General features: G+C 41.2%; 1 protein-coding gene across 4 annotated transcripts in view; it reads right to left on the bottom strand.

The window, feature by feature from the left end:
- Positions 1 to 276: 276 nt before the first annotated feature.
- LOC106578944 (glutamate receptor ionotropic, kainate 2) overlaps positions 277 to 12,250 on the bottom strand; it is a 270,331-nt gene continuing 258,357 nt past the window's right edge. For 3 of the 4 annotated variants that reach the window (XM_045701489.1, XM_045701484.1, XM_045701495.1), the window contains 2 exons: positions 11,734 to 11,987; positions 277 to 2,961 (listed from right to left, as the gene is read on the bottom strand). In XM_045701489.1, the coding sequence (XP_045557445.1) occupies positions 2,797 to 2,961; positions 11,734 to 11,987 (419 nt within the window). In that variant the 3' untranslated portion in view covers positions 277 to 2,796. Of the gene's footprint in view, positions 2,962 to 9,157; positions 11,207 to 11,733; positions 11,988 to 12,250 lie in introns of those variants that run through there. The other variant, XM_045701486.1, reaches the window with a different exon arrangement.

The following is a 12,250-nucleotide window of genomic DNA, read 5'->3' on the forward strand; positions in this document are numbered from 1 at the left end:
AGTGCACCTAGATGTTCAACAGCGCTACTGGCAAAATTACTGTGGACAGATGAAACTACAGTTGAGTTGTTTGGAAGGAACACACAATACTATGTGTGGAGAAAAAAAGTCACAGCACACCAACATCAAAACCTCATCCCAACTGTAAAGTATGGTGGAGGGAGCATCATGGTTTGAAGCTGCTTTGCTGCCTCAGGGCCTGGAGAGCTTGCAATCATCGACGGAAAAAGGAATTCCCAAGTTTATCAGGACATTTTGCAGAAGAATGTTAGGTTATCTATCCGCCAATTGAAGCTCAACAGAAGTTGGGACAACGACCCAAAACACAGATGTAAATCAACAATAGAATGGCTTCAATAGAAGAAAATACGTCTTCTGACCTCAACTCGACTTGAGATGCTGTGGCATGACCTCTAGAGAGTAGTTCACACCAGACATCCCAAGAATATTTCTGAACTGGAACAGTTGTTTAAGAGGAATGGTCCAAAATTCCTCCTGACCATTGTGCAGGTCTGATTGGTAACTACAGAAAACATTTGGTTGAGGTTATTGCTGCCAAAGGAGGGTCAACCAGTTATTAAATCCAAGGATTCACATACTTTTTTCACCCTGCACTGTGAATGTTTACACGGTGTGTTCAATAAAGACATGAAAATCTATAATTGTTTGTGTTTTATTAGTTTAAGCAGACTGTGATTGTCTATTGTTGTGACCTAAATGAAGATCAGATCAAATTTTATGAACAATTTATGCAGAAATCCAGGTATTTACAAAGGATTCACATACTTTTTCTTGCCACTGTAGGTGTTCTTTATTTTGTTAAATACATATTTTTCCATTTTTAAAACCACTTACACACAATTTCTCAGCACTGAAAACTAGCAGTCTATTGGAAATCAGGGGTGTAGAATGATAAGCATCATTGGCAGTCCTCTTCACTTCAACTTCTTTGTGTTTATATATATATAGGTATTGTTCTAATTATTGTTTAATCATTACTCTTCTTTCACCTGAAGTAAAAATATCTTTCTTTTAAATATGATTCCTTTACATGATAAAAATAGTTTTTCCAAAACATGTATTATGCCACTGAAGCTCAACCAGAATGCTCTGGAGACCCCATCGGTGTGAGGCCGGTCCATGGAGGGGTTGTTCTCGTGAACCCCTGGAGGGGATTGTGTTAGGCCTGACGGGGCTATCCTAGATGGGGCTGCTATCCCTTGGGATGCCCACACGGCCCACAGTGGAGAGAGAGGCTCGCTGTCTGCCATGATGACATCCGTGGTGCATTTTGTGTTGATAAAAATTATTACAAAATTTTTGATTTTCTTCGTACAAAACACTTTTTCATAGAAATTGCATTTGCACAAGTAAATGTGAGGATTTTGTTACTAAAATAAAAGCCACAAGAATACAAAAAGAAACTTGAGACTTGACATCAAACAAAAAAGAAAACCAAAAAATCTGTACCCATCAAATCTGAAAATGAGGTGTGTACTGTATCCTTGCAGCTGCTGTGAAAATCCAGTCAATGAAAATATAAATAAAATAATAAATACTTGAATAAATAAATTCCTCATGTTGTGTGACTGCTGTGAATTTTGTTTCAGATCCACTCCTGCTGTCCTGCTTTCCTTCAATTCAAACTACTAAGGTTTCCAAGGTTACTACTTTCATCATGTCTGCAACTCTTCATGTCACTTCCAGTTCCTATCACCTAATTCCTCTATTACATCACTGCCCCTCACCCGGTAATCTGTCTCTCTTCTATTTATATATGTATATATTTTTTTATTCAAAAAAAGTTTCCCATCCCCATAATTTAACAAAATGTTAGTACTCTGAAAAAAAGTTAATTAAATCCCCTATTGCCTGATGGATAATGTACTGTATTACTTCCAACAGTGAATCATATGAATAAACGATACCTCTGTACATGTTGGGAGCAGTTCTGTCCTGCTCACCAATGCGTTTTGGGCTTTGGGTTTAATTTGGAACTGGCTGTTTCTAGCTCGTCTGGTCTCCTTCTTCTTCTATGGTTAAATATAAACAAGATGTGTCCTTTACACACTCGCCAACTGATTTTCTCTCCATTTTTTCTATTAGTGTCTGTGTATGTGTTTTCTCCATAACTATGACTGAGGGATGTACGTTCTCCTGATTCTACCTAACCAAGCTCTCTGCATGTGGTCTACTCAGTGAGAGAGAGAGAGTGGTTGGGTAGCAGATAGAGATCACATGTCCAAATTGAATCAATATTTAAGGTACAACCAAACATATACCTGTATGATATTCTATACTTTCAATTTAACCTGCCCTCCCTCCTTTCCTCTGAATCGTTGGTTTATCTCTCTTCTTTTGATACTAAATCATGGCACCACTTGGTCACTCCTTGCTCAGGTGCATTGCCAGGTAGAGTAATGAGGTAACTCACATTGAATTGCTCCCAGGTTGGTTCAAGTTATTTCCACAGGAAACATTGTTGAATCTCTTTTCATTTCTAGCTTAGTGTTTCAAAACAACGATGCCAGACAGTCAGTCCAGTCAGTGATCAGAGCAGCTCAGCTCCTCTCTTCTCCACTTCTCTTTTCTTCTCTTCTCTTCTCCTTATCTCCTCTCCCAATCTCCTTTCCCATCTCTCTTAACCCCCCCGAAATACACTCACATAAATCAACTATCACCCTTCCTCCCTCCCCCAGTGTGTCTTCACCCTACACGCCTCCCAGTGACAGCAGAGAGAGAGATAGAGAGAGAGATAGAAAGAGTTAGAAGGATAGAGAGAGAGGGAGTCCTGTTCTAGGCCATGGTCTCTTTGCCTGGCAGTCTGCGGTCGTTGAAGGTGTGCATGTTGATGACGTCCTCTGTCTTCACCATGACGGGTGGCTGAGGCTTGTGTTTGAGGCGCCGCTGGCACTTAAGGGACACCCGCAACTCGTCCACCATGGCACTGCAGAAGGACCTCTGTAGGAGAGAGTGAAAGAGAGAGAGAGAGTCAGAAAGAGAAAGAGAGAGAGAGAAAACAGGGATTTCAGAGAGAGCCTCATCTAGTTCCAAACAATTTGGCAGTAATAAGCCCAGCAGAGCACTGCAGAGCTGCTACTTCCCCAGGGCAGGCTCTCTACAGCCCCCTCTCTGAGAGCTGCCATGGTGACACAGAGCAGGCAGGGGAGAGAGGAGCTGGCTCAGGAAAGGGTGGGTGGGCTGGGGCTGGAGTTCTAGCTGAGGCTGGGGGAGTTGGTTGGAGGTTGCATGTCCATAGTCTTTTAGTGTTGTAGGTGAAGGGGCTAGAAGTAGGTAGGAATCAGGACAGGATTTGCACTGGAGGTCGGCAGAGCTTCCTCTTGTATTGGGAGACAATAGATTTAGCAACTTCATGTTTTCAGTGAGATGAGAAACATTGACTTTATACACAGACTGTTATTGCAGTATTATATGTATCTTACTACAGCTGTGCAGCTATTTGATCATGTACAGCAACACCTGGTTATGGTAGCTTGCGTTAATAGCTTTAAATTATTAAAAAATGTGTTGACATACTGCTAATTAAAACATGCCTTTAGCCCTGGCAACGATTCAGTTTCAAATCAAGCACGGGTGTGAAGTTTGGTTGGTGAGTGGAGGGGCAGGGATGAAGGAAGGGCTAGATGGTCTAGGGGGGGTAATGCTTTGGGAAGGGTGGATTGAAGAGGGTTAGAAGGAAAGCTGTGCACAGTGCCGAATTGCTGGAGTCCATCTGGAGTCGCACACATGGCGAGCGAACGCACAGGCAAGCGCGCGCACACACACACACACACACACACACACACACACACACACACACACACACACACACACACACACACACACACACACACACACACACACACACACACAGTGAGCATTCTAGGCTAGCTAAAGTGATTTCTCCATGGCAGATTTCCCCCATCCTTCTCTGCCAGGCAGCCCAGCCGGGGCCCAGGCCCATACAGCAGCATGACTTATTGATGCATATTACATCTCGTCTGACTCAAATCCCGTGTAGCTGCATGGCCAATTAAGCTGCTGCCTCTTCTTCTTCCTTCTCCTTTTCTCAAAAACTACTCTGGCATTTTCAAATGGTGCACTGAACAACGCAGAGTGACTCAACTAAATCTGAGACTGCTATTCCTGGAGGTACTATTGGGGAACCAGATTTCAAGGGACAAATATGTTTTTCGAGTCTAGGTTAAATCTTTCACATAAAAACACAACTTATATTTTGTAACGGCACTATGGTGATGTCTGGTACAGTATGTATGACAAATAATTCAGAACCTCAATTGAGTTGATAGAGAACCGAGAGACGTCTACCTTACTAGCTGGAATGTGAAATGGCTTCTGCCCACCTCAAGGAATTGAAGGCTGGGTTGGTCTACTAGCAAGAACACAGGGATGAAGACAACAGTGATGACTTTATGCTGCTAAGTCAGCCAGTGATTGAGTGTCATTCAGTTACTCATGCCAATGCTTACCTAACAGGCTGCCTTCTGCCTTTCTTCCTTATCTATGACCAATTGTTGGGTTATGACATTGCTATGAGTTGTCCTAATGAACAGGTATCTTACATTAACACATTCTATAGTTATGGCTATAGGACTCCCACCCATGGAAATGTTTTAATGCTTTCGCTTTCCAGCATACCAACAATCATTTCAATTCACCACCACTCAATATTCTATGCATATTGAGTATATGGATTTGGGTGTACAAAGGTATGTACCTATCTGAGTGTATATGATATTACATGTTAGTATGTGTGTATCATATTCATAAATCATATCTATATCATATTGTTTGTCTTCTTCTCACAAAAAACATACAGTAAAAAGCTACAACTGGAGTTGCAGGAATTACTCCTAGAAGTCCTGCTGATTGACTACAACCCTTTCAGAAAACATGCTTTTCATGGCTATTGATTTTCTCTGGGAAAGAGAGATTGAATAGCATCTTCTACCTAGGACACTTCTCCCCTCATGAAGCTGTGGGCTTAGTGGCCATCTAGGACCAATATAAAAGTCCCAAAAGTAAAACCCCACCCATCTGGCTTTCCAGGCAGGCTAAGAAAACCCTCCCTGACTCAGGGGACACATCTCCATCCTGGCTTCATGGCTGCTGGGCTCATAGTTGGATTGATGGTGGCTGTTTAGTGGTGGCCATTGAATTACAGAGTTTTAACGACCCCTTTTCTCCACCAACACCAGCCCAGTCCTGAGCTGAACAGGCTCAGGTCTCAGAGCACTTTGGGCTGGCTCAGAGGAAGACAGGAAGAAAACGTCCACTTAAGGAGGTGATATGGAGAAATAATAAATCCAACACTTTTACTGCCTTAAAGCTTTTTTACTACCATTAATGGACGAAGGCCCTGGTGGGTATTTTTCAGGCTGCCCAGTCAGTCTGTACCACCACGTACATGGATCTATAGACCCCACACCTGCTCATCAGGTTGGGTATAACAGCTGAGATGGAAAGACACCATAGTAGCTCCCACTCAATCTCTTACTCTATGATAGCATGTTGGAGAAATGGAGGGCAAGCAAGAGATGAATAATCACTTTTTTGTGTGTGTAGTCTATGGCTGTCTGTGTGTGCACATCTGTCTGAGCAGGTGTGTGTGTGTGTGTGTGCGTGCACAATCGGGGAGCTGGATGGTTCCTCACACACAGCTGGTGATCCCTGTCCCTGGAGAGCCAGGTTACTCTGCAGTACCCTCAGCAGCAGGCGGGAGGAGAGGGAAGAGCAGGAGGAGGAGGAGGGGGAAGAGGAGAAATGGAAGGAAGATGAGGAGGAGCTGAAGGAGGAAGAGGAGGGAGAGGTGGAGGATAACGAGGTGGAAGAAAAGGGGGATGAGGAAGAGGTGGAGGGGAAGAGAGGGAAGTGGACAACCATGGTGATCATGGTATTTTTCTGAAAGCCAGCCATGTTGTGATGATGGGAATGTGTGGACTTATGAGAGAAAGTCCTCATTGGGCGAACCAGAATGAAAAGCCTACTAAAACTTCAAATATTTCTCAGTCTTTTATTAAAGTTAATAACAAGTGGAAAATATTAGACTGAAAACCTAATTATTCTGTATCACAATCTGAGTTAAGTAAATTAAAATAATTTCAAATAAACATACAATTATTGTCATTACAACATATATTTTTGGATTTGGCAAATAATATATACAAATGTTGACATTATAAGGTGTATGGCTCATAACATTAAATAAATGACTTGCTATTTTTATTTTTATCCTTTCTAATGTTACAAAGAATAAAGTAACAGTTGGATACACCTACTCATTCCCAGTGTTCTTTATTTTTACTATTTTCTACACTGTAGAATAATAGCGAAGATATCCAAACTGTTAAATAACACATATGGAATCATGTAGTAACCAAAAAAGTGTTAACCTGTTAGGGCTAGGGGGCAGTATTGACACGGCTGGATAAAAAACGTACCCGATTTAATCTGGTTACTACTCCTGCCCAGTAACTAGAATATGCATATAATTATTGGCTTTGGATAGAAAACACCCTAAAGTTTCTAAAACTGTTTGAATGGTGTCTGTGAGTATAACAGAACTCATATGGCAGGCAAAAACCTGAGAAGATTTCATGCAGGAAGTGGCCTGTCTGACAAGGTGTCGTTCTTCTTGTCTCTGTTTATTGAAGAGTGAGCATCTTAGCTGTAACGTGACACTTCCTACGGCTCCCATAGGCTCTCAGAGCCCGGGAAAAAGCTGAATCGTGGCTTTGCAGGCTCTGGTTGAAAAAAAGTAGCGCATTTGGATAGTGGCTGGTTACAGTACTGTGAGACTCAGGCGCGTGCCCGCGTCGACCGAATGCTTTGTTTTCTTTCCTCTGTTTACCTAAACGCAGATTCCCGGTCGGAATATTATCGCTTTTTTACGAGAAAAATGGCATAAAAATTGATTTTAAACAGCGGTTGACATGCTTCGAAGTACGGTAATGGAATATTTAGACATTTTTTGTCACGAATTGCGCCATGTTCGTGACCCTTATTTACACTTGGGATAGTGTCTTGAACGCACAAACAAAACACCGCTATTTGGATATAACGATGGATTATTTTGGACCAAACCAACATTTGTTATTGAAGTAGCAGTCCTGGGAGTGCATTCTGACGAAGAACATCAAAGGTAATCAAACTTATGTAATAGTAAATCGGAGTTTGGTCAGGGCTAAACTTGGTGGGTGTCTAAATGGCTAGCCGTGATGGCTGGGCTATCTACTCAGAATATTGCAAAATGTGCTTTCACCGAAAAGCTATTTTAAAATCGGACATATCGAGTGCATAGAGGAGTTCTGTATCTATAATTCTTAAAATAATTGTTATGTTTTTTGTGAACGTTTATCGTGAGTAATTTAGTAAATTCACCGGAGGTTTGCGGGCGGTATGCTAGTTCTGAACGTCACATGCTAATGTAAAAAGCTGGTTTTTGATATAAATATGAACTTGATTGAACAAAACATGCATGTATTGTATAACATAATGTCCTAGGTGTGTCATCTGATGAAGATCATCAAAGGTTAGTGCTGCATTTAGCTGTCTTCTGTGTTTTTGTGACATTATATGCTAGCTTGAAAAATGGGTGTCTGATTATTTCTGGCTGGGTACTCTGCTGACATAATCTAATGTTTTGCTTTCGTTGTAAAGCCTTTTTGAAATCGGACAATGTGGTTAGATAAAGGAGAGTCTTGTCTTTAAAATGGTGTAAAATAGTCATATGTTTGAAAATTGAAGTTTTTGCATTTTTGAGGTATTTATAATTCGCGCCACTCTATACCATTGGATATTGGTGAGGCGTTCCGCTAGCGGAACATCTGTCCCTAACAGTTTAAAAAGGCCCTAAAGATTGATGCTATACAACATTTGACATGTTTCTTCGAACGTAAATAGATTGATTTTTCATCATGAAATTTTTGTCGCGCTTCCTACATTTGGAGTAGCTTACTGAACGCGCAAACAACAAGGAGGTATTTGGACATAAATTATGGACTTTATCGAACAAAACAACATTTATTGTGGACCTGGGATTCCTGGAAGTGCCTTCTGATGAAGATCATCAAAGGTAAGTGAATATTTATAATGCTATTTATGATTTTAGATGACTCCAAAATGGCGGGTATCTGTATTGAGTGATGTATTTATCTGAGCGAAGTACTCAGATTATTGCAAAGTGTGCTTTCCCTGTGAAGCTTTTTTGAAATCTGTCACGCCGGTTGCAATAAGGAGATGTTTATCTATAATTCCTTGAATAACAGTTTAATATTTTATCAACATTTATGATGAGTATTTTTGTAAATTGTTGTGCTGATTCACCGGGAGTTTGAGGCAAAATATTTTCTGAACATCACGCGCCAATGTAAAATGGGGTTTTTGGATATAAATATGAACTTTATCGAGCAAAACATACATGTATTGTGTAACATGAAGTCCTATGAGTGCCATCTGATGAAGATCATCAAAGGTTAGTGAATATTTTAGCTGTATTTTTGGTTTTTTGATGCATGTCCTTGCTTGGAAAATGGCTGTGTGGTTTTTCTTGTGAAGTTTATGTCCTAACATAATCTAATTTTATGCTTTCGCCGTAAAGCCTTTTTGAAATCGGACAATGTGGTTAGATTAACGAGAAGTTTCTTTAAAATGGTGTAAAATAGTTGATTGTTTGAGAAAATGAAATTATGAGATTTTTGCTGTTTTTTATTTCGCGCCATGCTATTTCACTGGCTGTTGAATAGTGTGTCCCGCAGGTGGGATGCTCACGTCCCACCTAGCCCATAGAAGTTAAAGTAATGATGGAAAGTCATTTCTCTTTGCTTATTTGAGCTTTTCTTGCCATAATATGGACTTGGTCTTTTACCAAATAGGGCTATTTTCTGTTCACCACCCCTACCTTGTCACAACACAACGGATTGGCTCAAATGCATTAGGAAGGAAATACATTTTAACAAGGCACACCTGTTAATTGAAATGCATTCCAGATGACTACCTCATGAAGCTGGTTGAGACAATGCCAAGAGTGTGCAAAGCTGTCATCAAGGTAAAGGGTGGCTATATCAAAAACATTTTGATTTGTTTTACACTTTTCTGGTTACTACATGATTCCATATGTGTTATTTCATAGTTTTGATGTCTTCACTATTATTCTACAATGTAGAAAATAGTCAAAATAAAGAAAAACCCTGGAATGAGTAGGTGTGTCCAAACTTCTGACTGGTACTGTAAGTAATTATAAAATGCAAATTGCAGGGTGTGCGCTATCAAGCATGGCAAACCCAACAAAGAGATGCTTAGTAGAACATTTTTCAAGTTGACACTTTCAGCATCGTGGTGAAAATACAACCCTGTACTGTCAACACATTCAAGTAAAGGATCTTGTGCAATTAAATAAAATATCAGGTATTTTCAAATGTGACTAATTATTGAATTGATATGGGAATACTTGGTACACTGCATATCGTGTCAAGGTTTTACAATTAAAACAGTAGCAACGGGCCACACATACTAAAATACATGTTGTGGTTGTGTGACACTCAAACCTCTTGGAGAATGTCTATTTGCTTTAAAACATGTATTGCTTCTCAGATAATCAGACACAAAAAAATGATTGATTATGAGAATTTATGAAAAGCAATATACACCTTTGTCGGTTATCAATTGGATGTTAAAATACTGAGGTACACAACTTACATAATTGTAGCATATAGGCACAGGTAGTGTGAAAATAAAATGTTAAATGGACTGACAACTGACAACTAGTCAAGTCTTCTTGAAACAGATATGTGAGTGAGGTCTATTCTCTGTCTGGATATATCTGCTATCTGTATGACACGCTCCTCCACCGAGTTCTGAGCTGATAAGCGAGTGAAACCTATCTTCTTCAACTGCTGTGTCTGACACAAAGACATGCTGAAGAACACCAGGAAGAGATCATGATCAACATCAAACGATGTTGAGGTTTCTATTAAATCATCACTCTCCTTCTCTTTCTCTGGCTCGGCTGACTATTACTCTACTCTACTCCTCTACTCACTACCAACCTTCCTTATGGGTTATGATTAGCCGTATAGTTCTTTAGGATTCTTTAAATTACATCCTATTGATGGGGGACCTCCCCTCCTGTCTACCCTGGCTGGTCTGTGGGTGTAGTGCTGTGCTGTGTGTGTTGTCGTTGACAGAAGGACTCTGAACATCACTTCACGACTAGATGCTCTGAATCATCGATATGGGGGCTTATGGCCGAGCAGCAGCAGCAGCATCACTGCATTGTGCGATCGATGGAGGGTGTAGAAGAAAGCTCTTAGTGCAGGCCAGGCTCCTGTGGAGAGCTAAGTAGGGGTTGGTGTTTGAGATTTATGAGACTGTTGTTGGTTGAGAGAGCACTGTGTTAGACAGGAAAGGAAGGACAGGACGGGACAGGAAGGACAGGACAGGAAGGACAGGGCATGAAACACAGGGCAGGGCAGGAAAGACAAGAGGAATCCCAGGAAGGACAGGACAGGAAGGACATGGGCTTAAGGGGAACATCAAAAGGTTTACATGTTGTTGATGATGAGTGATGTGTTGTTGTAGTCTTACACTTTCAATATGAGATTATTCAGTATAGTACTTAGTATGTTATAATAGCTGAAAGCTTACATGTGTTTCCAAAACCAAGCCTTCAGAGAGCTTGCAATTATAGCTTGATTCAGTTTGGCTTGTCTGTCCAAAAGTTTGTATCTGATAATAAGGATTGGGAGAGGATTGCTGTGGCTGTGTGTTGAGGGTGACATGAAGACGAGAGTGGCAAGGCATATGACTGGTGACATTTACATGAATATTATGGATCATGCATTTGGGCCAACCTTCCAATCCCATCGTGTGAAACTGTGCACCTATAGTTTTAGGGACACCTTTCGAACACATACACTCAACCATGCACCAATGGCAACTTTTCATTGAAACGTTGTGACCATAACATCGCTGCCAGTTCTTCCGACAGGAAACTTCCCAATCGGGAACTATCTGAAGTAAAAAAAATACAATTTGTGCATTTTTAGGTAAATGTAGATGACTGGAGTCTCTGGAGGCTTTCTGGAGGTCATTTGAGCTGGTGGTTAAAGTCTACAGGTAGCTGCTTGGAGGGTCCGTGGTGACAGCAGAACTCCTCACGCTTCCTATCACCTTGGTGCCGTTGGGGCTAAGTGGATAAAGGCAAGAAAATGAACCCATACTTACTGTGTCTTAAAGAATATGGTGCATTACTGTCTCTACATAAACATCAGTGTTTCAGGAGCTGACCTGACTATCATGTCAAATTGTCCTTGTGATCTCATTGTAACTAAAATGGCTACCATCTGTCTGTCCTTTTGTACATCATGTACATTCAAATAAGTGTTAATACTGAACACGTGTAAATGTCCCCTCCACCCATATCCAAACATCAAGTGCACTTTATTGAGTATGAGGTGAGGGATGGTTTAGTGCAAATACAACGAGACTAAATGTCTCTACTTTCATAATTTTGTGCTTTTTATGTCAGAAATAAAAATGTGATAAAAATGTTATATTTTGTAAACCACAAAATAAATGTAAGCTAGGCCAAAACACAACACTAATAGAAAAGTGGAAAAATGGTCTCCTTTTCAAAAATCTCTGTATAATAAGATCCACACACAGACACATTGTCATTGCAACCTGGCTATACGTGAAAGGATGTTGCTTTACCTTTTCCAGCTGTGCGTTTTGTTTGGATTTATAGATGAACTCTCCGACTGCCACGAACACCGACAGGACGAGTCCAGCCGCCAGGACGATAAAGATGCCCCCGATGTTCTGGACCCCCAGAGCGCTGGCCTCCTTATTCTTCTCATCCTCTGGACAACCGTTCCCCCTCCACCACTTCTCCTTCATCATGTGAAGCTTTCCTTCTTCCTGCAGCTGCAGGATCGCTATGGTGATCTTGTCCCTGTACGGAGAACCTGAGGGACCAAAAAAAATCAGGTGAGGTTGAGAAGGATAATAATTAGGAGGAAAGCGTGTGTGTGTGTGTGTGTGTGTACGTACGTGCGCGTGTGTGTGTACAGTACGTGTGCGTGTGTGTACAGTACGTGTGCGTGTGTGTGTGCGTGTGTTTGTGTACAGTACATGTGCGTGTGCATGTGTGTGGCACCAACATCCCAACCACAGTGTCCTGGCTGGTGCTGAATGCACCATAGATTCTCCCATGCAGCTCCCACGGGGG

This window comes from Salmo salar, chromosome ssa02 (genome assembly GCF_905237065.1).
Source record: "Salmo salar chromosome ssa02, Ssal_v3.1, whole genome shotgun sequence".
NCBI lineage: Eukaryota > Metazoa > Chordata > Actinopteri > Salmoniformes > Salmonidae > Salmo > Salmo salar.